The 24,634-nt window shown below is 38.0% G+C and overlaps 1 protein-coding gene across 1 annotated transcript in view; it reads left to right on the top strand.

The window, feature by feature from the left end:
• nclb (no child left behind) overlaps positions 1–24,634 on the top strand; it is a 113,880-nt gene that overhangs the window by 12,138 nt on the left and 77,108 nt on the right. The window contains exons 4-5 of the mRNA XM_067144723.2: positions 1,695–1,877; positions 14,576–14,683. Of these exons, the coding sequence (XP_067000824.2) occupies positions 1,695–1,877; positions 14,576–14,683 (291 nt within the window). The remainder of the gene's footprint in view (positions 1–1,694; positions 1,878–14,575; positions 14,684–24,634) is intronic.

Raw genomic sequence — 24,634 nt, 5'->3', positions numbered from 1 at the left:
CACTGTAAATATCTAATTGAGGATTTATTCAACGTTATGAGGCTGTGTTTGTTTCATTTATGTTGAAAATTGCTATCTATTGTAGGTACTAGGACATATCGATCAAAAAATTCTTAAACTTAATATGTATCGTTGTATATCATTTTGCTGTAGCCCAGTGGTAACTAAATTATCATGCGACTGTTGTCATCTACAGTTTCATAATCCATCAGTCTTGATAAATAGAGCTCTGCTAATTAAAATGTTAGCTAAATCTGTACTCTACACACTACAGCATATAAGGTATATTGTATACATTTTTGGTTGAACTCCATTAAGGGACCTGCAGGCTAGCTGCTGGATGCTCTACTGCAGTATGAATGTCCTTTGTTGCTAGCAACTTAGTCACTTCCTGCGAACTGTTTGCCAGCTGTTCGCGGCTACTCGTGCACTCTTTCTTCACATCCTGGCTGCACCCGTGAGATGTGGTAGATACGGCTCACTAGCAGGACACTGGACGTTGGCGGGGAGCTGAGCTTCCGCTGCAGCGAGACAGTGAATCATGGCACACCGAAAGAATCGTGGGCGCAAGCACGGCTCAGTGAGACACAAGATACACACGGCTCCTTATCGGCACACTGGACACTTTTTACAAAGACTTAATAACAGTAAAAATCTTCCACCTTTTTGATACATATATTTGCATTTTAGGAAATTAATTAATTACACACAGTACATGTTTCATTCTTTTTTTAGAACATCTTCAGCTGTTCATATTGCTTAGGTGATTTATCTTTTTAAGTACATAATAATCAGGTACCTTGGTCTTCTTAAATACTACGTAAATATAAATTAAATTAAAATGAATTAAAAACAATGTGTTAGTTAAATGGGTTAGTGAAATGATATGGAAATGGATTTGCTCATAGCTAGCCTATTATAAAAAAACTATTTTTATTCATTTGAACAGTTGTTAAAATGTTTCCAGCACTTTATCACTAAAATATTCTGCTTGTCTTCTGATAAAAATGTTTTGAAAAAATGAATGACTTTCCTTTGTCACAGTTCTGGATATTGTTAAGTGTTCACGTAATTTACTCCCTCCAAGGTGGTATTTTATTTCCTGTGCTGATATCCCTTCATTATGTCTCTTTCAACTATAGGCTATTCCATAACTTTTGTTTTACATTTATGTTTTTCATCTTGAGCTCCTTCTCCAAGACACTGTCCATAGCATTCAGAACTTCACCCAAACCTCTGCAGACATTAATACAATGACAATATCAGTAGCAAAAGAGTTTTAATTTTATCCCTTGGAACTATGATTTTTTTCAGAACTTTTTCTTCTTGCCTATCTGATACACACATTAGAAGTGAGGGTGAGGGCAGAAATGCTGTTGTCAGATGCTATCTTTCTGAAATTACACTATTCTGATTGTAGGAGTTTTTATCTCTGGGAAGCGTTCAGATCACAAACATGCAACAGTGTTCAGTGTGTGGGTATTACGAGTGATTAACTTCTTCCAGAAATATTACAAGAAAGGAAGCATGCTTTCTTGTAATGAGCCATGTCACATATAATAGTCACAGTATATTAATGTGGTATATCCAAAAGCCTCATCTCTCATTTGCCAAGTTGCTATTTCTTTGTAAATTTCTTGGCAGCATTATGTTCTGTTTCCCATTTCCTAAATTTTGTGTAATCTGTGTTACAGGTAACCCAGATGCATTAATGGGACTGGGTAATCTTGCAGTCTTTGCAAGTACAAGTAAAGATCCTTATGTAACTGTGCCTGATGACAGTGATAGTGAAAATGAAGATGATGTCATTAGCCCCAATGATAACCTGATAGTAGTTGGTCATGTTGAAGATGATGCCAGCATCCTGGAAGTGTATGGTATGATATTTAATAACTTGTCCTGTTTTTATTATTTACATCAACTTAATACATTTTAAAGTACAGTAATAGTTGATTATCATTTAACAAAGTAGGGGATCTAGTTTTAAATTTCTTATGGAATACAAAAAAATCAGTGCCTCTTTTTATTAATGGAGCAGAACTGTGCATTATTTTTGACATATTACTGATGTTTGACTGATTGGACAAAGTTTTCAGTGATATTGAGGTCAAGATGTAAACTGATTCCTGGAACCCATTGGTTCTTGATGCCAGATTTGGATCCAGACATCCAAAATGGTTTCTTATCATAAACTTTTATAACAAGATATTCAGTGTATATTTCAGCATAATCTCTTCATCTCCATGGCTAAATGGTTAGCGTGCTGGCCTTTGGTCACAGGGGTCCTGGGTTCAATTCCCGGCAGGGTCGGGAATTTTAACCATCATTGGTTAATTTTTCTGGCATGAGGGCTAGCTGTGTGTCATCTTCATCATCATTTCATCCTCATCACGACGGGCAGGTCGCCTACGAGAATCAAATCAAAAGACCTGCACCTGGCGAGCCGAACATGTCCTCAGAAACTCCCGGCAATAAAAGCCATATGCCATTTCATTTCATCTCTTAAAAGATAAAATTATGGTATGAATATATAGTTATTAAATGGTTAACTAGTCTTGTATCTTGAAATTTTGCTCTCCCATCTGCTTTTAAGCTTCTTTGAGTTTGTTCAAGATCTAGGAGATTGTACTGTTTGCCATCAGAAATTTATCAGAGAGGATACAGTGACAGAAAACAAACAATTTTCCTTTAGGAATTTATTATTTTAACCATTTTGGTTTGATTTGTTAATAGTATAAATTGACTTAAATCTATCCACCACTGAAAAACACTCACAGTATTCGGGAGATAGTAGGTTCGAACCCCACTATCGGCAGCCCTGAAGATGGTTTTCCGTGGTTTCCCATTTTCACACCAGGCAAATGCTGGGGCTGTACCTTAATTAAGGCCACGGCCGCTTCCTTCCCACTCCTAGCCCTTCCCTGTCTCATCGTCGCCATAAGACCTATCTGTGTCGGTGCGACGTAAAGCAACTAGCAAAGAAAAAAGAAAAACACTGATAAATATGTAATTCCTCCTTATCAGTACTATTAAAAGTTGTTTATTTACGTCACTAAATGCCATACATGTTTCAAGAACCTTGACTGTTCTCTTCCTTGGCGGTCAATTAAGCAACCAAACACATCTGCAATTTGATCTATCACTACCTCATAATATATTTATTATTGAATTTATTTATTTAATCGTATGGTAATTTTATACAATATATATATATATATATATATATATATATATATATATATATATATATATACACACACACACACACAAGACAAAATCAGACCTTAAAGTCCATCCCTCTCAGCCATTCAGTTAAACCGGGTGTGAGAGCGAACACATCGTCAGGAGTGCCATGGTACGAATGAAGAGGACAGCGTTGGACCAGGTGCTCAATCGTCTGTTCTTCCAGGTTACAATCACACATTGGTGAAGTGATCCAACCCCACTTGTACCTGAAGTCATTGCAACAACCATGTCCAGTCCTTAACCTGTTGGTACGGCACCAGAGATTCCTCGGTAGGTCAAAACTGTTTGGCTTCTTTGTGGGATCAAGATGGTGGACACTTGTTCCCAATGTTTTTGTTGACCACTCATGCTTCCAGCTACTTGCTGGTCTTCTTGATTGCAGTCGCTGCAGTGATGGATGACAGAATTCTTGGTGCAGTGGCAAAGTGGGTGATGCAAAGATTTTCTTGGCTTCCCTTAGTAGAGCTTGCTTTCGCCCTAAGTGAGGTGGAGGGATGTGACTCAGCACAGGTAACCAGTGACATGGAGTTGATTTGATGGTACCAGTAATGCAACGCATTGTATCGTTCAATTTTGTGTCTGCCTTCTTCACATGTACACTTTCCAACCATACAAGAATATAAGAAAGTCATCTATATAAAATATATTTGAAATTTCTTATACTAATTAACTTAAAATTAAAATACCAGATTTGTCAAACAAATAAATTTTAAAATGACCTAATATTCAATCTTCTACATAAATTACAATTGGCCCAGGCTGAGTGTCTCAGACGGTTGAAGCACTGGCCTTCTAACCCCAAATTGGCAGGTTCGATTCTGGCTCAGTCTGCTAGTATTTGAAGTGCTCAAATACGTCAGCCTCGTGTCGGTAGATTTACTGACACGTAAAAGAACTCCCGAGGGACTAAATTCCGGCACCTCAGCATCCCCGAAAACTGTAAAAGTAGTTAGTTAGTGGGACATAAAAGCCAATAATATTATTTATTAAATTACAGTTGAAATATATCAGACTTGTCAAACAACTAAAACATTTAAAATTACTTAAAAACCAAATTATTATAAAATAAACATCTTTCTCCTTAAAATACTAATAATATCACTAAAACTAAAGTCTACATCTTCAACAGAAGGCGCTGTAACAAATTTATTATGGTAGATACAAACTTCAGTTTTAGTAGTAAGTATTTTAAAGAGAAACACACATTTATTTTATGAAAATTTGGGTTTTAAGTAATTTTAAATGTTTTAGTTGTTTGACAAGTCTGATATTTCACTTGTAATTAATGTTAAAATTTATTTGTTTGACATATCTAATATTTTAATTTTAAATTAATTAGTTTAAGAAATTTCAAATATTTTATATAGATGACTTTCTTATATTCAGTAATAACTTAAATATATATTATGAGGTAGTGATTGATCAAGTCCCAGATGTGTTTGGTAGTTTAATTGGCTGCTGAGGAAGAGAATGATCAAGGTTCTTGAAACATGTGCGGTATTTAGTGATGTAAATAAACAACTTTTAATAGTATTGATAAGGTGGAATTATATATTTAACAGTGTTTTTCAGTGGTGAATAATTTTTTTTACTCATTGCTGTATTACAACATAAAAAGTTCTGTATATGTCTGTCAAGTTACAAACTAAGTTACAGGAACCCTCGAGCACCTACGGGTGCCATTTGGCATTGTTGGGTATTACTTCATCATTTTTCCTAAACTACTATGAGAAATTACTTAAACAATTACTGTGGTGATTACAACTCATGTCTGAGATTCCCGTGTAAGTGTTTGTGTTGTTGTTTTCCTTCCTATACCACGGAAGCCTGATGGTTGAGACACTGAACTGAACAGGGTATTTTCCTTCATCACAATGACTGTTCTTACTTCAGTCTGTGAGTCATTGTGATGAAGGAAAATACCCTGTTCAGTTCAGTGTCTCAACCATCAGGCTTCCGTGGTATAGGAAGCATTTCTTTTCTTTATTTTTACTTTTTTGAGAATATGTTATTATCTCCTAACGTCAGCCTGTAATATACTTTACCAGTATTTGTACATGTGGCACTTTCTTTGATTCTGTGACTTAAAATATTTGCCATGTGCCATTTGCACTGCTAAGCATTTGTCATAACAATGAGCCATTAGTGTTATTTTCTGTATAATTGCCTGTTATCTGAAAAATGAATTATTTTGTTCTATTCAACATTGATAATTGTCTTCAGACTGTAGAAAAATACTAATATCCAACAATACGTAACGCAATAAAATAAATTATTATGGTGTTACGTACATTTCCCTCATTTTCGGAGTGCTCTTACTCTACAAGAAGCTCTTCAGCTGCTCAAAGACAACGATGTTTAGGCGATAACCTGTTTGTGAAGCAACTGCAGGCACAACCTGAATTTGTGTTGTCTGGAGTCAACAGCTGGGTGGAGATGAAGCCGAGGATATCATGGTTGAGGAGAGAGAAGGGCCTAAACCAAATCTCGAAAAGCGAACCACCAAGCAGCAACATGCCTGCCTGAAGATCTGAACGAAGACATTTCCATTTTTCCTCAAGTGCATTATTCAATCGACAAACAATCAGTCATCATTAATCTGCATTTAGGGCTGTCGGCCAGATGGCAGATTCCCGATCAATTGTTTACCTGATATTTTCTAATATAATTTCAAGTAACATGGTACAGTAATTTATCGAATGACTAGATGATGACCTGCATACTTCAACAAAGACTGAAATGTGTGTATGAAGAATGCAGATCCCAGACATGCACTGAGTGTGTGAAGTGCCAAGTAGGACTCTGTGTGCAATGTTCTGTCAAGTTTCATGTTCACATGCAGTATTGCTCACTGCTTGATTGGATATTTCAGATTGTTGTCTCCATTCCCTGTAATAAATTAGTATGTTCAAATAGAATTGATAAGTTTCTGCATAAGATTGATTTTGTATGTGCGTTTTGAAAAAATAATCATCAGTTTGTAGTAATTTTTTTAAATTTATTATAAATACGAGGCATGTTTTTTTAAGTAAGGTCCGTTTGAAAATAAGTACACAAAGAAAGGTTATTTCGAAAAAGTAAATTTATTTTCAGAAAGTGCATACTTCACTCTATTTTTTGATGTAGTTGCCAAGTTTGTTCAAACACTTATCATACCTCGTAACCAATTTTAAAATACCCTCTTCATAGAAACTTGCCACCTGCTCCGATAACCAAGAGTTCACTGCCGTTTTCACATTGTCATCATTGTAATTGTTGCCACTGAGGTGATGTTTGAGGTGGAGGAACAGATGGTAATTGCTCGGCACAAGTTCAGGACTGTAGGGTGGGTGGTCTAAAACTTCCCAGCCAAAACTGTCCAATAAATTGCGGGTCTGACCTGCAGTGTGAGGTCTTGCATTGTCATGGAGAAGGACAGTTCCCTTTGTTAGCATGCCGCATCTTTTGTTTTGAATCGCTCTGCGTTGCTTTCTCAGGGTTTGGCAGTATGCTTCTGCATTGATAGTGGTTCCTCGTTGCATGAAGTCGACCAAGAAAACACCATGCCTATCCCAAACCACCGACGCCATGATTTTGCGCTGGGATAGAATCTGTTTGGCCTTCACCTTTACAGGCGAGTGTGTGTGTCTCCATTCCATGCTCTCTTGCTTCGATTTGGGCGTGATATGCGAAACCCATGTTTCGTCTCCAGTTTCGATCTGACTCAAGAAGCCGTCATCTTCTTCGTCATAACGAGTCAAGAACTTCATCACACACTCAAATCTTTGATTTTTGTGGTCCTCTTTTAGGAGTTTCGGGACCCAACGGGAGCACAGTTTCCTAAACTTTAGGTGTTCAGAAACAATGTTGTAATGCACTGATCTCGACACGTCAGGAAATTCGTTTGAGATATCTGTTATTGTGAAGCGCCTGTTCTCACGAATCTTCGCTTCGACTGAAGCCACCAATGGAAGATAGGAAAACTTAAAAGGGTCCACCTTTTCAATACAAAAATGTTATAGTTTATTTATAACATATATTATATATATATATTATATATATATAATATATATATTATATATATTATAACATATATATCATGGACGATATCACTGCCATCTTTGAATTGTCGTACCCACTTACGCACTTTGCTTTCACTCATAACAGTATCACCGTACACTTCGCACATCTGTCGATGAATTTCTGCAGCAGACAGGTTCCTTGCTGACAAAAACTGTATCACTGACCGAACCTCACACGCGGCGGGCGAGTTGATAGTCTTAAACATTTTGAAAGCACAGAATCGTACAGGTTAGCTACAGAGCTGAAACTGAGCACAGTTATTCCCGAGGCATGCCGGTACACGACGCACGCGCTCATTGAGATATGCACGCGAACTACTAGTGTCTACAACAAAACGGACCTTACTTAAAAAACACGCTTCGTAATAATACCACCCTTTCTACTTACAAATATAATGCACTGAGTAATCCCAACCAAGTTCTTCCAGTACTGCAACATGTAACATAAAATCTTTCCAATCTGTCAAACACACAATTTCAATATAAATTATAACACTATAACACCCAGTAAAAAAAATTTACACACTATTATACAAAGAAGGAAATGTTTCGCTCTACAAGAACATCCTCAGATTCTATCAAACCACTTAAATCATGTATATGTAAAGTATTGTTTACATTATGTAAACTTGTCAGTGATAGAGAGTATGAACAAGTTTTAACAAATAATGATTATATTGGTATTCAACCGTTACTGCATTAACTTAATGAAATATTTGTGTACTTATCTAGTCTGCTGAAGCATAGTGTGGTCCTGGAGAGGGTAACGGAAAGCTTTTGGGCATAGCATACTGTTCCACGGAGAAGGGAGGGGAAGTAGGGGCGGAGCAAAGTGAGAGTTGTGGAACCTTCCATCTATCTAATGGAAAGGGGAGAGAAGGTTAATTAACTTCTTCATGTTATAGTGTATTTTGTGTAACATGGTCATATGAAAGTTAATGATTTGGGTTAAATAATGCATGGACTTGAATTAGAGAGTATTTATTACGATGTTATTTATAATGATAAAATATAAACTATAGGCCGTTAAGTGCTAATTTAAAGAGTAAAATGTTAACCAGATGTTAAGTAAGAAGAGCAAGGGGGGGGGGGGGGATTTTTTAAATGTGTATGGTCATTTAGATTGGTTTCGTTAGCCTTTTTTTGTGATGTAAATGTCAATTGTTTCCTTAATATTCAAAGATTTATTTTTACTGTATTTTCTATGTGTAAAATTTTTAGATCTGTGTTGATTTCTGTGAAATGATGTGAAATTTTATATACTGTATGTGCTCTCTGAAGGCTGAATGCCGATTGTATCTGATCACATTTTTGTGTTCTTTGTTTCTTGTGTGGAAACTACGTCATATTTGGCCTGTATATGTGGCATTGCAGTTAGGCTCTTGGCACTTCAGTTCATAGACTCCTGACTTGGAGAAAGGATATTTTTTGCTTAGGTTGCATTTGCTGATGTGTAACTGCAGTGTGTTGTTCATTCCAAAGTCTACTTTTAGTAGGTACTTTGTATGTGTTCTTGTTAACATAGTTGAGAACAACATATTTTTTTCTGTCATGTGTGGTGGTTTCCCAGGCATTTTTCTTATGTTTATTTAATAGTTTATCTACTCTGCCTGGGGGGGTGGTTGTTTCCTTTTGTGATTTGTTTTATTACTGTATTTTCTCGTATAATGAACGCCCTTGCATAATTTACGCATCCCAATAATTTTGGGTCCAAAGTGGAGGGAAAAAAATCTTCACGTATTTGACGCACCCACTTCTTCGAACATCCATCACACAGCTCCAGATGCGTTTCGAAATAAAGATGTCAACTACTCAGGTAGCAGCTTTCCTATTGCAAAACCGGGCATTCCAAATACCAGGCAACGTGCTGTTATCAGCTGGTAGAAAATACCACTGCACTAGTTTAGGGAGAGAATCAGCGCAAAGGTGACTAGTGACGCTCTATTCCAGTCTGGTACAAACGTATTTTGTGAGTGTTTCGGGTATGGGACATGCATTTTCTGTGATCTCAAAATTGTTTTTTAGTCCACAGTGAGCAAGTATTAGAATAATACTGCATCATATAAACTCGCGGTGATCAGTTACGTCGAATCATACGGGAATAGGGCTGTGGGCCGCAAGTATTCAGTGCCCAAATGCAACGTGTTCTACCGTGTAGACAGAGCAATGCACTTCAAGTGACCAACAAGTCTCGCAAAGCATTTTGGGGATCAAAAGCGGCAAGTTTCCAAAAATATATATATATATATGATTTCATTATGCAACGTTTTATATGTCGTATCTCACAAAATGTTGTATTTTAAAGGATGAGAAATAGCTGCTGCACATGGAATCAATCTCTCAGAGTTGAAGGTTAGCCAAGGCTTGATGAAGAAAAATGGACTTTCTCTTTGACGAAGAACAACATTATACCACAAAATGCCGAATGATTTCAACCAAAAAGTAATTGATTTTCATCGCTTTGTGATTGAGAATATTGGGAAATAGGAACCACAGGTCAGACGCCAATCAGTTTCCATAAGCCACAAAGTCGAACAATCGATAAGAGAGGGACCTCGAGTGTTATTGTACGTGCTACCGGAAGCGAAAAAGGACTGTGTACTGCAATGGTTACTGTAACAGGTGATGGCAGAAAGCTTGCACCTTATGTTGTTCTAAATTTCCACAAGGGATCCACGTTCGTATCCAAGAAAGATGGTGGCTGGACACGTCACTCGTACAAGATTGGATATGAACGGTTTGGACAAATACAGCAAGGGTCCCTTCTTCGATGCCTGGCCCTTCTCATGTTGGACAGTTTTCTTCTTGTTTTTGACGGTATGTCATTATTATGTACTTACATGAATTGTACTTTTATTAGCACATGTTTATTTCACTTCAGGTCATATTGTCAGCTCATAACAAGAATATTTTCCAGTGTCGGTACTGTATTTCAAACCCATGAGTCCAACTTACCCGATGTACCCTATTTGACTTTTCAGAAAAATAATCTCACGCCGGAATTTTACGCCAAATAACGATTAACCACATATGAGTTCAACTAATTGTGTGTATATTATATTGTATGTGTCTTTTAAATTTAAATTAAATGTAAATAATTTTTTAAATATCTGAATTCCTTGAATAATTTACGCATCTGAAGTTTTTGCCTGTATTTTTCGTCAAAAAAGTGGGTTAATTACGCAAGAAAATACGGTATTTTTATCTCTTCATTGAAATCTGTTTTGCTCATTGGTATGGAAATAGCTTTGTGTATCATTGTATTCAGTCCTTCTATTTTGTGTGTGTATGGGTGGTTAGATTCGTTGTCAGTAGTGTGTGACGTCTGAGTGGGCTTTCTGTATGCTTTGTATGACAGGTTGTCATTTCTCCTACTGATTGTAATGTCTAAATACTGTAGTTTATTTTCTTGTTAGTTTCTGGATGCATTGTGAACCTGATTGTCTTTTGTAAAGAATTTATTATTATTTAATCTCCAAAGTGCTGTGAACCCTATTTTACCATAAGGTATGTTAGGGTTGTAGTTTATACAAAATATACAATTTCTCTGATAAAATTCAATACATGAACAGTAAAATAGAAATGAACAGAAACGGAAAGATAAAAGTATGATATGTACAATCCTTAATACTAGAGTACTAATGTTTAAAAAACCATGTCAGAATATATACAGTACATATGTTAAACAGCTAATAAGCAGACGATATCAAATTATGTGTGTTTAAATACATAATCATTAAATTCTGAAAATTGAAAAGAGCAGCATTTTTATAAAATACAAAATTTAGTGGTATTTCAAAATAGCAACTGCAAGTTAACAAATGCATCTTAAGTTCAAAACGTGCTCTCTCTCAAAAGCAGGACATTTGAACAGAATGTGTTCTACACTTTGAATGTCTTCAGTGCAGAAGCACAGTGAGCCATTTTGTGTTGGAATTTTGAATTGCTCGAACTAAGCATTGAATTTACCATGACCTGATAGCACTCGAGATAAATAAAAGTTGTACACTATATATTTACATCCCAGCCTACTACATACATTTGCAAAAAACAAGAGTCTTTGGTTATTAAGCCACCATTCCAACGAGAGAGCATTTCATCCTTCACGGTTCTTTTGACAAAAGAAATTGGACATTTAGTATAACTCTCTGACAAGTTAGAATTACAAGCTCCTTTGGCCAATTGGTCAGCTCTTTAATTCCCTTTTAGGGCGGAATGACCTTGCACCCAACCGAAACATGTGGTTATTGTACTTTGATATATTCTCTCTCACATGTATTGCCAAATTGCGTAAATTATATTTATCTTTTATGGAGTTCAGCGCCGCTTGTGAATCACAGAGTTTATTTTTGTTTATGCACTACTCGACTGCTTTCAATATTGCAAGCAGCTCGGCTTGAAACACAGAACGATATTCCTTTAGTTTTATTTTCTCAGAATGAACTTCATCTTCACCCTCATATACTACGAAGGTGCAGCCTACTAGTGTTTCGCTGCTAGAAATGCGAGAACCATCTGTGTATATTGAATGGCTGTGATCTCTGGTACATGGGTAGTAAAATACAGAGCTCATATAATCTGCTGGATGTCCGGTGGCAGTATGATGTACAGGCAGTTCAAGTTCCACTCCTTCCAAATCCTGGTGATGTATTCTGTTCTTCTTAAAGTTGACAGAAGTTGACATGCTGAGTCCTGTGAGATGCAGAGGTTCTATACCAGAAATAATAAGGGCAGCGTCAGTCGATGTTGTGCGGTAAGCACACATGATGCGCAATACGAAACCTCTTTGAATTCGAGACAATTTCTATTATGCCCATTTTTTATGCAGAACATGTTCGAAAGCAGTGACACAGTAAAGCACCATTGGTTCAACAGCTCCACGATATGTAATTTTCAAAATTTCCTAGTTCAGTCCCCAGGTGGGTCATGCTACCATTGTCAGGCTCCTATACAATTAGCTGCTTTGGTTTCCAAATGTCGAAAGTGTGATCTAAATAAAAGTTTGTTGTCTAAAATTATTCCTAGATATGTCATGCTGTCTACAATATCTAATTCTTGGCCATCTAGTTTAACCACCGGTGTCTCAAATTTCTTTTTCTTGGTGACTAGCATAGCAACAGTCTTATATGGGTTAGAAGTATGTCGAGTGCTTCATTTGCTGCAGTTGTTAATGTATTTGTTGTTCTACCCCTAACTAGTAGTAATGCATCATCTGCATAAGTAATTAGCGTACAATTATCGGGAAGCTTCTGTTGAAGAATATAATCAGAGAGTATGTTCCAGAGACCTGGGCTACAAGCAGAGCCTTGTGGGCATCCTCGATCTATGTTTCTTGTCACAGTTGTGCCACAAATGGTCAGGTGCACTTTTAAATTTGTGAAGTAATTGTGCATTAGCCTATGAATGTTTTGGACAACCCTTCACTTTCAGCTGATGCAACACTTTAGGCCACCACGCAAAGTTGAACGCACCGGAGATATCTAATGATACTAGTAGTCTGAATTCTTTGCAATCATAGATAGATTTCATCCATTGTGTCACCTTATGTACTGCATCTTCCGTAGATTTTGATGGCATAAACCCAAATTGGTTTTCATGTAAACTGCTCTCTTTTAATTATTTCTCTAAGACTTTTCCTAACACAGGAGTAAGCTTATTCAACATAAACAATTTATTGTATATTTGTTTTGCTTTCCGTGTTTAGGGATCACTTTTATCGTGGCCTCTTTCCAACAGTCTGGAAGAACACAGAGTTCTAAACTCTAAACATTTAATGACCAGTTTCAAGAACAAATCAGGACAGGCACTTTTTATGCTTCACAATATTTGCAGGTATGGCATCAATTCCTGGGGCTCCCTTATCATTTAACTTCTAGATCACATGATTAACTTCTTTCATGATAAAAGGCTTTTCATCTCCTGTTTCTGGTGCAGGCATGGTTTCCTTTCAAAGGGTAGTCTGCCTTTCATTATCAGCTTCGTCTCTAGGAAAAAAATGTCTCTACTAGAGTATTTGCAGTTTCTAATGGTGTTGTGAATCCATTGCCAGTGTCAATAGTATGCAGAGTAGTGTTGAGGTTACCTGTTTTTCGATATACTTTATAAATTTTTCCCCCAGGAATTTCTGGTTGATTATGAAGACCATAACTGTTTCCAGCTATTTAATTTAGTTTGCAGAATTGTCTTTCTATATACAGTAGTTCTCTAATATATTTAGAATTTAGTGTGTTTAATAATAGGTGTGCATTGTGATGTCATTATCATACTGTATATGCATAGTACGTCATCTGCATATATGCTCCAGCATAAGATTCCTTAGAATGCTGGCCGGTTAAGAAAATTTTTTCAAAGTTATTTAGAAAAAATGTTTGCTGTTGTACCTGATAGTGGTGAGCCCATGTCTAACGCTTCTTTTTGACAATAGATTCTGTCTTTGAATGTAAAACAATGTTGGTTTAACGTTGTTTAAAAACGATAATAATTTCTTTGGTTTCTTTTAGTGAAGTGTTTTCTTTTAGAAGGTTTTCTATAATGTTAAATGAATTCACCTATTGGTTTATTGGTGTACATCTTGGTGATATGAAAGGATATTGTACATGTGCTCTGTTATTTTCAAATTATTTAGTTCTTTAATTAGTTCTAGGCTGTTATTCATTGATATTTTTTATTTTAGAATTTGGTTGAGTTGCTTGCTTAAATTGTAGCTTGGGGTATCTTTAAAATTTACTGTTGGATAGTCAGTACTTATTGGTATATAAAAGAACTCCTATGGGAAAATATTCTGATACTTAGCATCTTCAAAAACCATAAAAGTAGTTGGTAGGATGTAATAACCAATAACATTCTTTATTTCCCGTGTGCTAGTGTGACCGTAAACCACTTGTATAAAATTGAAATGTATCTTGTGTACTACCTCTAATTTTCTGCAGTATAATAAGAGTTTAGATGTTGTGTAGACCGTACAGTGCCCACAATACACTGTAGAATATACAGTGACAAAAACTTTCTGGTGAACATGTTAATCGTGGAATGTTGATCTGTATGTATTTTGTCTTTTCTTGTTGATCTCTAAGAGATAAAAATAATGTATTAAATCTGTATGAATTGTGTTATCCTTGTCCTCTTCATTGGAAATGAAATTACATGCTAAAGTCATAAAATTACGCTTTAAGATAGCTTGATGTAGAAATCTATAAACTTACAAGAGCTGAATTTTCTGTACACTCTAAAACATATTGTGTTTTTTCTACTTTTTGTTGTTGTTCCAGTCTATAATGAAGAAGAAGGCTCGCTCTATGTTCACCATGATCTACTACTGCCAGCATTCCCTCTTTGCCTGGAATGGCTCAACTATGACCCTGCTGAGAAAACTCCAGGTGAATAGTAATTATAATTCAATTTTTTAATATTTCATAAATCGTTTTACCTTGGCAGTAGATATTTTCAAAAATTCTGGATTTTAAATTAAGAGTACAAGTACTGCTGTGGGCTGATTGCAGAAACGGTATTCAGACTATGTTTACGGTTAAACAACGTCTAGGTAGATGGCTGCAGCATTGCAAGGACATTATTTATCACTTAGACACTGTCTAAAACCAATGTTCAACCGGCCATGTTTAAACACTGCGGAGAACACTGTTTACCCTCAAATTTTAGGAGTGAATTGCAATCAGAGGTTATGTACCGTGAAACATATGACATAAGAGACAGTCTTATAACTGTCAACTTGACTACAATATTTGGCAGCCGATATATTTTATTATATTTGGAGTGATTTCCCTGGCATTATAGGTCACTTTGACTACATCCATATCAGAATAACTTGTTCCGATCGTTAGAGAGCTGTCACATACATCAACCAGGAGGGATTTAGTTATTATTTACAGTAGAACCTCAATAATTCAAAATCCGTTAATTCAAAATGCTGCCTAATTCGAAGAATCTCTCATTCCTGAAAACACGAGGTATGGTTTTGCATGTCATTTAAATTGTTTAATTCGAAATACAGATAATTCGTAATTCGAAGAACAACATCGGTCCCATTATTGAAATTCAGACTTTTAATCCAAAATTGTCTTTCATTTTGTTAAAAAGAATATTTTAAGGCGTAATTTAAATTAAAAATTTCTCTGCGTCACGATAGAACGCGTCTTCCGGAATGTGCAGGTGTATCTTTCTGTACTTTCACTTTGACTTTGATGTGTATACAGTGTGCTTCAGAGTTTGCAAGTTCTAGTGAAATCACAGTTCATACCTGCCAACTTTCCCAATTTTGGTGGAAAACTCCTGATTTTCGGAAGTTTTTTCCGTCTCCCAATTCTTCTGTTATTTCTCCCGGTTTTAGCTTATGTTTTGGTGAACTTCAAACATTTGTTTTCAAGTCCCACCATTTCAGCTTTGTACGCCAGTGGCCAGAAGTCCTTCGCTCATTGGCCGCCGCTTTCATATGAATTATCGACGTTTATTAATACGAGAAATCAAATGTGCGATGTTTATCGAAACTTGTGTATCACAACGCATATCTGTGGCTTGGTTCTAAAAGGGCCAATGTCAAAAAACCTGTTTTTGAGCTATGAGCATTTGAAGTTTTGCTTATAGTTTTCCAATTATTTTTTTCAGCAACTAACTTTAAATAACTTTATACTTTCTTTGTGGAAGGCATCTTATTAAACGCTAATTTTTTCTATCGTATTCTTTAAAAATCGCCAGGTCTCTAATCTTTATTGGTAATCTAACATTATTGGCAAGGGCTTATTTAATTAAACGTTAACTGTTCGTTAGTACTTAACAGAGACATTGACCCTTGTAACATGTTGCAAGCCAGGATAAAACGCGTTTGTATCAGTTAATATCTCGATTCGATAAAAAATTACATTGGCCCTTTTAGAACCAAGCCACAGATATATCGATTGTCAATCTCTTGTTCTTGTGTACTATAGTTGTGTTCGTTCACATCAGTCTAGTCGATTCTAGAGACTAGTCGTTAGATTTGGACATTTGGAGTCTTTTTTAGTAATTTAGTGACAGAATTTCAAAGATAGTGACTAGTGACTTTTCTAGAGTTTTTAGAAGACATTTCGAGACAATTTTGGCAAATTTTAATTTATAACTTGATAATTAGCATTGTGCTTCGCATAATCACGCGGATGCGTGATGCAGTATATTAATCTATGCATTTGCTGACTAATGGCATCTAAGTGCATGACTTATTCACATATGTGGAGCATGAGTTCATACTATTTTCGGAAGGCTTATCAGAGACCGATCATCTCACTCGCATACTTCCTGTGAGGGAATAGAGATGTGTAATTTTTAGCCTTGTAGCAACAGTCAGTTTTGAGATGATAAGTGTTACAATTCAGGGTCTTTCATAAAGAATGAATCGACTTCGACGGCTTATTACGCCGTACTCAAGCCACGCAGCAGAATGAGTCACACGTCGTTGCAAATGGCGTGGCCTCACATTTATATTAGTAGTCAGTAGAGTACTCCACGCCTTCCTCCCCTCCCCGCTCCTCCCCCGACTCCATTCAACCTGCACAGCAGCGAGCTCACTCAATTGCCGCATGAGTCTAACAATGGCAACACCTCAGCACAAAGCATTTTGTGTTGTTGTGTTCGCACAGACCGGGTCTGTGGTCACAGTGCAATGCGAGTTCTGTAGGATATTTAGCGATGAAGCGTACAGGCCCTCTCCCAAGAACATCTGACGGTGGTTCCAACAGTTCCAGGAAACAGGATGTTTGTGTAAAGGGAAAAGCCCTGGTCGACTGTGAACTGCACGGTCAGTAGAAAATATGAAGAGAATCCAAGAGGCGTTTACTCAGAACCCCTGGAAATCCATATTTCAAGGTCGCCGTCAGCTTCAGGTGAGCAGTACCAGTATCTGGCATGTCCTGAAAAGACGCTTACACATGAAACCGTACCGACTTCAGCTGGTTCAGGCACTGAGACATGTTGACATGGGACAGCAAATGGAAATCTGTGCTGCGATGCTGAACATGGAAAATGATGATGAAGACACCTTTTTGTGCCTCATTTTTAGTGACGAAGCAACCTTCCATATCAAGGGCTGTATCAATCGTCACAATGTTCCGATTTGGGGAACCGAACACCCACATGCCACAATCGAGCACGAACGAAATTCTCCCAAGGTAAATGTTTTCTGTGCGGTCAGTAATGTCAGGGTTTATGGTCCTTTCTTCTTCAACACCAACACTGTCACAGGACAAAGCTATCTCACAATGTTACGGACCTGGCTCTTCTCTTTGCTGCAAGCACACTCGTGCAACTTCATTTTCCAACAAGACGGAGCTCTGCTTCATTGGAGCTTACCAGTGCGAGCATTTCTAAATGAAACTGTTCCTCAATGGTGGATTGGTCGACACACTGCTACGGATCGTACTCATCTCGCATGGCCTCCCAGATCCCCAGACCTCACTCCTGGGGACTTCTTCCTGTGGGGATACATCAATGACAAAGTTGATGTTCTGCCACTACCTACTGCACTGGACGACCTTCGAGGACAGATAACACGTGTAATCAACTCAGCGGATCGTGATATGCTGCAATGCATGTAGGAGGAATTGTTCTATCGTCTTGATGTGGTCCGTGCTGCTGGTGGTGAACACTTGTAGGACTAAACTTGAACATCAGTCAAACACATGTGTATTAGGTTTAATCTTGTACTACTGACTGTTGGGAAAATATAGCTTGATAAAATCGGTTCTTTCTTTATGAAAGACCCTGTATATATCATAGTACCCCTGTATTGTTTGAAGTTTTAGTGGCATTGGGTAGAAATATAGAGTGCACTTCACAAGGATTATTACATAATATTAGTTTCATTGCTGCTATTCTTACCTAAAAATGATTCGGGAAGAGAGATGTGTTCAATACGCTTGCCAGTGACCAACCCATCTGCCCCTAGAAGTATATTTACTTTTATAACCAAAATACCATAGTCCATTCCTTATGCGGTACTACAGGGTGTGGCAGAAATACCTACGAATTTCAGACGTAAATAACTCAGCAACGCAACAAGCCATTCACAATTTTGTTGTGCAGTTTAAAAGAGAAGTGTTTACCATTTATGTCACATACAGTAGATTTGAGCAAACTAAAGGTCGTATTGGCCACAGCTTTCAAACAGGTGTTATTGTCATGGTGTGCGCGGTCTTGGCCTTGGAGAACACGTGCATCGTCTCGTCCGGGCTGGTCAGTCAGCCAATCGCTAGCATGGTGTGGAGTGGTGAACACCGAGGTTTCGTGATTGATACTAATTTCAAAAATGCCGACTCTGTTACCACAACACATCGTTTGTTTCGTAGACATTTTTTCTTAGGTTGACATGAGAAAGTTCCGTGCAGGAGCACCATTCTGTTATGGGTGAACAGTTTGAGAAAAAGTGGTTCGAGTGTGAAAACGAAGTCACCTGGTAGGCCTCGTAGCGTCTGAACACCAGTGAGACACGCCGTTACACAATCTCCTCAACGTTTGGTGCGTAGGCATTCATGTGCTATAGGACTCTTGGATCGCAGCGTAAGGAGGATTTTACACGCAGACATGAAGTTCCACCTGTACAAAATGGTGGGTGTTCAGAAACTCAGTGAACTTGATTGGGCCAACCGCAGAGCATGTTGTGAGACTTTCCTGGAAGCTGTAGTAGCTTACACCAGTGTCCTGGCAAGTGATGAAGCGCACTTGCATTTGTCAGGCTACGTTAATAAACAAAATTTTCAGTACTGGTCCGCAACCAATCCTCAGCAGATCCACAGTGAGCGTGTTACTGTTTGGTGCACTGTCGCTGATTTCGGAATTGTAGGCCCTTACGTTTTTGAAGTGGAGGACAGAACACTAACAGTAACATTTGATCGTTACGTACAGCTGTTAGGTAACTTCCTGCAGCCGACATTCACCGACTTAGGGAATCCTGCTGTGTGGTTCCAACAAGATAGTGCCACTGCACACACAGCCAGGGCGTCGATGGGTCTCGTCAGAGAAATGTTTCCAGGACGTCTCATCTCCTTACGGGGTGACGTTTCATGGCCAGCCCATTTCCCTGACCTCGCCCTGTGTGATTTCTTTCTCTGGGGATATTTCAAGGATCGTGTCTTCCGATGTAAACCACGAACACCATATGACCTGAAAGCTGCCATTCGTGAAGAAATCGAGGTAATACCACAAGACATGCTCAAGCAAGTCATGTCGAACCTCAGGGAGAGGCTTCAGAGGTGCATCGAAAAAGACGGTCGGCATTTGGAAGACATTATTTTCAAAACCTAGTGTGTATGTGTATGTTACGCAAATGGCAAACACTACTCTTTCCAACTGTGCAATAAATCTTTAAATGGCTCGTGTTGCCGAGTTATTTACTTTTGAAATTCATCAGGTATTTCTGCCGCATCCTGTATAACGGGGATCGGTTGACGTATGCAATAGCGGCGATTGAGAATTAAAAGTGCGGGGGCAAAAAAAATATACAGACACAACAAACAGTACCCGGGTTTCTGGGATATAGTGGACGGAAGAGGGGGTAGGGGTCATATACATCAAAAGTGAAGAAACAAGCTGCAAAATGGTAAGATTTTTATGCTCTCTGAGCATATTTTGACAGACGTAAAGGTGACAGTTTACCACTTTAAGTGTAGTAATAATGGCTTTTTTAAGATTTTGATTCAACTACACAATAAAACATTCATCAAAGGAACATTATTTTGCTTTTATTACAATTGAATAGAAGTATGGCGTGATTATACAATTAAAATCATTTAGTATTTGATTACACAACTAAGAAACTCATAGACACTAAGGAGACTGCCAGACTGGCGAATGCGTGCAGCAAGCGGGAGAATCATACCCCAGTGTCCATGACCTTGGCAAATATATATACCCCTGCTACCCTTCCTCACAGCACGTGAAAAGTCTCCGCTACTTGCTGTGGCACTGTACAAATCGTTTAGCCAGGGCGAATGACATTTTGTGCGTATTTCCGCTGTTAATTTTGTTAATAATTAAAGAAAATAAAGGAAAGAATTAGCTGATAAGACAATAGGCCTTGTACAAATTGCTTTTTTAAAAGTAATTCCTAGTTGCAGCTGGCTAAAATGCGAATAAAAATGTAATATTTTCTCCAAAAAGTTGGGGGGGGGGGACTACCCCTGCTCACCCCCCCCCCCCCAATCGCCGCTAATGGACATATGGTAGATGATGACGTCATCAACACCAATGAAGGGGCAGAGATTTTGTTACCAAACATTGCAGAAGAAAAAAATTTTGAAGTGTCCAGCGAATTTTAAAAGGGTTACAGCGCGGGCGATAACTTCACTTTTCCTCAAATCCTCCTACCCGGGGGCTTAGGCCCCTGGATCCCCTTCGCTTTACTGAAATAATGTATCATCATTGCATGATCATTTTACAGTTCCAGTTTCCTGAGTACTGTTGGCAAGCTTCTTCCATTCTGTCTTATTGATACGTTCTGTTGTTAATGACATCCTCCAGTGTCCTTCCCCGATCTGCAATGTCCATCTAGTGGGTTCTTGGTCTTCCCACCATCCGTTTCCCTGCCACATGTCTCTCCAAGTTAACATATGCTGTCCTTGTTGGCTCCATCCTCATTACATGCCCAAACCACCTCAGTCTGGACATGCTGATGCGATCTAACAATGATGTAACAATCCCAGCTTCCTTCCTAACCACATCATTCCTCAACTTGTCCAGTTTGGTTTTTTGAATTGTGGACCTAAGGAACTTCATCTCGGATGCCTGCAACCTTGATGAGTCTTTCTTAGTGAGGATGCAGGTTTCAATACCATAGGTTAAGATTGGTATGAAGTACAGGTTGAACATCACCAGCTTTGATTTTGTTGGTACTTTGGGATCCCAGAGGAGTGTTCATACCTGCTGGTAAAAGTGAGAGCTCTTCTGCACTCTGTGACACCTCCTTTGCGGCTAGTGTATCTTGAGATATTACACTGCCGAGGTATGTAAAGCTTTCCACACTTTCTAGTGGATGGTTTCCTAGCATGATGTTCGCTGGTCGTCCCTCTCTGTTTATTGCCATCACTACTGTTTCGAGTTCGCTTACCTTGAGGTTGAACTCCTGGAACTGAACCTTACATTCATTGAGTCTCAACTGTACTTGTTCCTCAGTTTCTCCCCAAATCATAACATCTTCAGCGAAGATCATTGCATTTAGTTCACCAGAGGTTTTCTTGATGTTCTTCAATACATAATCCATGATTGTGATTAACAATAATGGGGATAGTGCACTGTCTTGCTGGACTCCACTTTCAGTCTTGAACCAGGATGAATGTCCGTCACCCAATCACACACAGCTGGTTCAGTTCTCATACAGCATCTGAACTTTCCTCACCAGTCCCTCTGGCACATTCAAAAAATATTTCAAAAATTATTATTCATTGAAACATAAATTCATGGAGAGGAGGATACAGTTCACTGCAGGCACACTCCGCAATGTTAGTAACATGAGGCACCATTAGGTGGCGCATGCGAGTTGACTGTCATTTGTGTAATACTTAGGTTATCCACTAGTAGCACTGAAGTAAATACAATGACATGGAACGACAATGCTGCCAACTGTTGCTTCCTGAAGTGTTGTTCCCTTTGTTGTTGGTGTTGGTTCACTGTTGTTGGTTAGCAATGGCTGTGTGTAGTGGATGTGACATTAAGGTGACCAAGTTTTCAAGCGATTTTAAGGAGAACCTGGCTAATATTCTTCTGTTCCTTGACAGACATAATTTAATTACTACGACCAGGCATTGCGGCAGGTGCGACCACAGCATCAAATTATGTACTATTAAAGGCAAACTAATTGTTTTTAGGTGATTTTTCGTCACACTGAAGCCGGGAAGGAGTGCAGGTGGTACGAGAGTGGGAGAAAGAATACATTCTTGGGTGACACCAAACTTTCCATATTACTGAGCTCGATAGCTGCAGTCACTTAAGTGCGGCCAGTATCCAGTAATCGGGAGATAGTGGGTTCAAGCCCCACTGTCGACAGCCCTGAAGATGGTTTTCCGTGGTTTCGCCATTTTCACACCAGGCAAATGCCGAGGCTGTACCTTAATTAAGGCCACGGCCGTTTCCTTCCAATCCCTAGGGCTTTCCTATCGCATCATCGCCATAAGACATATCTGTGTCGGTGCGACGTAAAGCAAAAAAAAAAAACTTTCCATATTTGACATCTCACTATTTTCTGTCCTTTGGTGCAATCTGGCCTAGCCAATGTACTTGTTGCTTTAGCCGTGTTAGATTCTTTGATAAGTGCGAGTGATGCTGGCGATACGACAATTAAGGCTATGGCCCATATAGAGCAGTTCGTAACTAGTTTTTTTTTTTTAATGAAGCAACCTCTCATACATTCTTTCTTTAAAAGGCAATAAGCCTAATGTGTGACAAAAAAGAAACCTACTGGATCATTAAACATTTGTGTACTTTTCAGGTACTGTACAAGTTATTTATTACTCTTGATATGTGTGTTAAATATATGTCTGTGTTTTTAAAGTTTGTTTTGTTAGTACCATGTGTTACCAATTGGACAGTCTTGTTGGCTCCCCTGTGCAAGTGCTTTATACTGTACTTGTATTGCATCGTGCATTTAGATTACTTTTTGTTTTTGGATCGTGTTTTATTTTTCCCAGGTGTGAGTTTACATTTGACAGTGTATGGCGTTATCCAAGAGTATTATTTGAATAAATGCACCTTGTTAGATACATTTCGGAAATACAATTTTTTCCACAGCATTTGAAAGGTTAAATTGTGAATCAAGGTGATTGCAAGCATTAATGCGTCTTAGAATATTTTGTGATGTTACAAGGGTTGGCATTTCTGAATTATGAGTTGGTAGCAGTTGATTCAAAATCATGTAATTCAAAGTCCGATTTTAGCGTTCCAACGACTTTGAATTAACAAGGTTTTACTGTACTGCCAAGTAAGCACACATAATAACGACACTAAAATGTAGGTTGTGTGTGTGGGTTTTTTGCAGATAATCGTCACGTTAATTCGTGTAAGTTTTCGGCAACTATGAGATAGGAAAAGGCAAAGACTGGGAGAAAGAGCCCCAGTATTTGCCTGATGTAAAAATGGGTAAACTATGGAAAACAATCTTCAGGGCTGCTGATGTTGCATTTCGAACATCTGATCTCTAGAATCGACATCTATATGGCTTGTACAACTCATTCGGTTACACAGTAATATAATTTCATCTTCCCTTCGCAGAAGCTATTTAGATTGCACTCACCGTAACAACACTATAATAAAAACTACACTTCCTCGTATGGTGGCTTGTCGCTTTAGTGTTGATAATATGAGATTTTATTTCCACCAAAGGCGATATTCTTAGCTGTGGGCAAGTCATGCTCATGCTTAGCCATATTTGAATAATATGTAGGAAGATGACAGCTGACTAACATTTGGCACACACACTGAGGAATTTCATTGGTTGCAACAAGCAAAGAGTTGCATGGAAGATACTTCTGTTTCCATTTTCGAACCATTATCGAAACTTTAAACAGTGTCTAGCTAAACACCTGCTGAACGTTATTTATACAATGGAAGCTCGTGCTTGACTTAGTTGTTGTTTAGGTAGACGTTGTCTTAGGCTTAAAACTAGCCATCGTTTCTGCAATCGGCCTATGTTTTTAAAGTTTGTTGAGATAGTATAACATAACTAATTTTGATAAGAATCCATGCATCATCACCAGCCTATCTGTGGTTACCCTGTTAAAAACATTGAATCTATTAGTGAAATATTCATGTTATGTATGAAATTTGTTCATGCAAAAAGTAAAAAAAAAATGGAAGCTTCATACCTCTGAGTTAGATGATGAGTAATGGCTCATTTTAAGATGCATAATCATTATGGTCATGAATTTCAAACATGTCCAAATCTGAAGGTAGAATATTACTTTGAGTTTCACTTTGTATGTGAATACTGGTGTTCAAAACTCAAGGACAAAACTGGTCGCTATCTGTTGCATCTCAAAACATTTTTGTAGGTATGTAAAAAAAATTTTACTATTCTAACTTCATAATAGGGAGAAATACTTGAAAACAATGTAAATGGGAAACAGATACAAATGAGTGCAACAGAACTTCATTCAGATGTGATTATGTAACTCTGCAGTGTGTAATACCAATGTAACAAAAGGCAAGCAGTGATTCTTTATAGTGAAAATCCCATCTAATAAAACTGTAAAGTAAAATCCCTCTTACCTGACATTCAGGTAACTGGCAGTTCCGAGATAATGGCTCTTTCATGTAGAAAATAAAGTTCTTTGGAATTCCGAAAAATTGGTGCTGCA

This window comes from Anabrus simplex, chromosome 1, assembly GCF_040414725.1.
Source record: "Anabrus simplex isolate iqAnaSimp1 chromosome 1, ASM4041472v1, whole genome shotgun sequence".
NCBI lineage: Eukaryota > Metazoa > Arthropoda > Insecta > Orthoptera > Tettigoniidae > Anabrus > Anabrus simplex.
The sequence above is the reverse complement of the archived record's forward strand: the minus strand, read 5'-3'. Positions and strand labels throughout refer to the sequence as shown.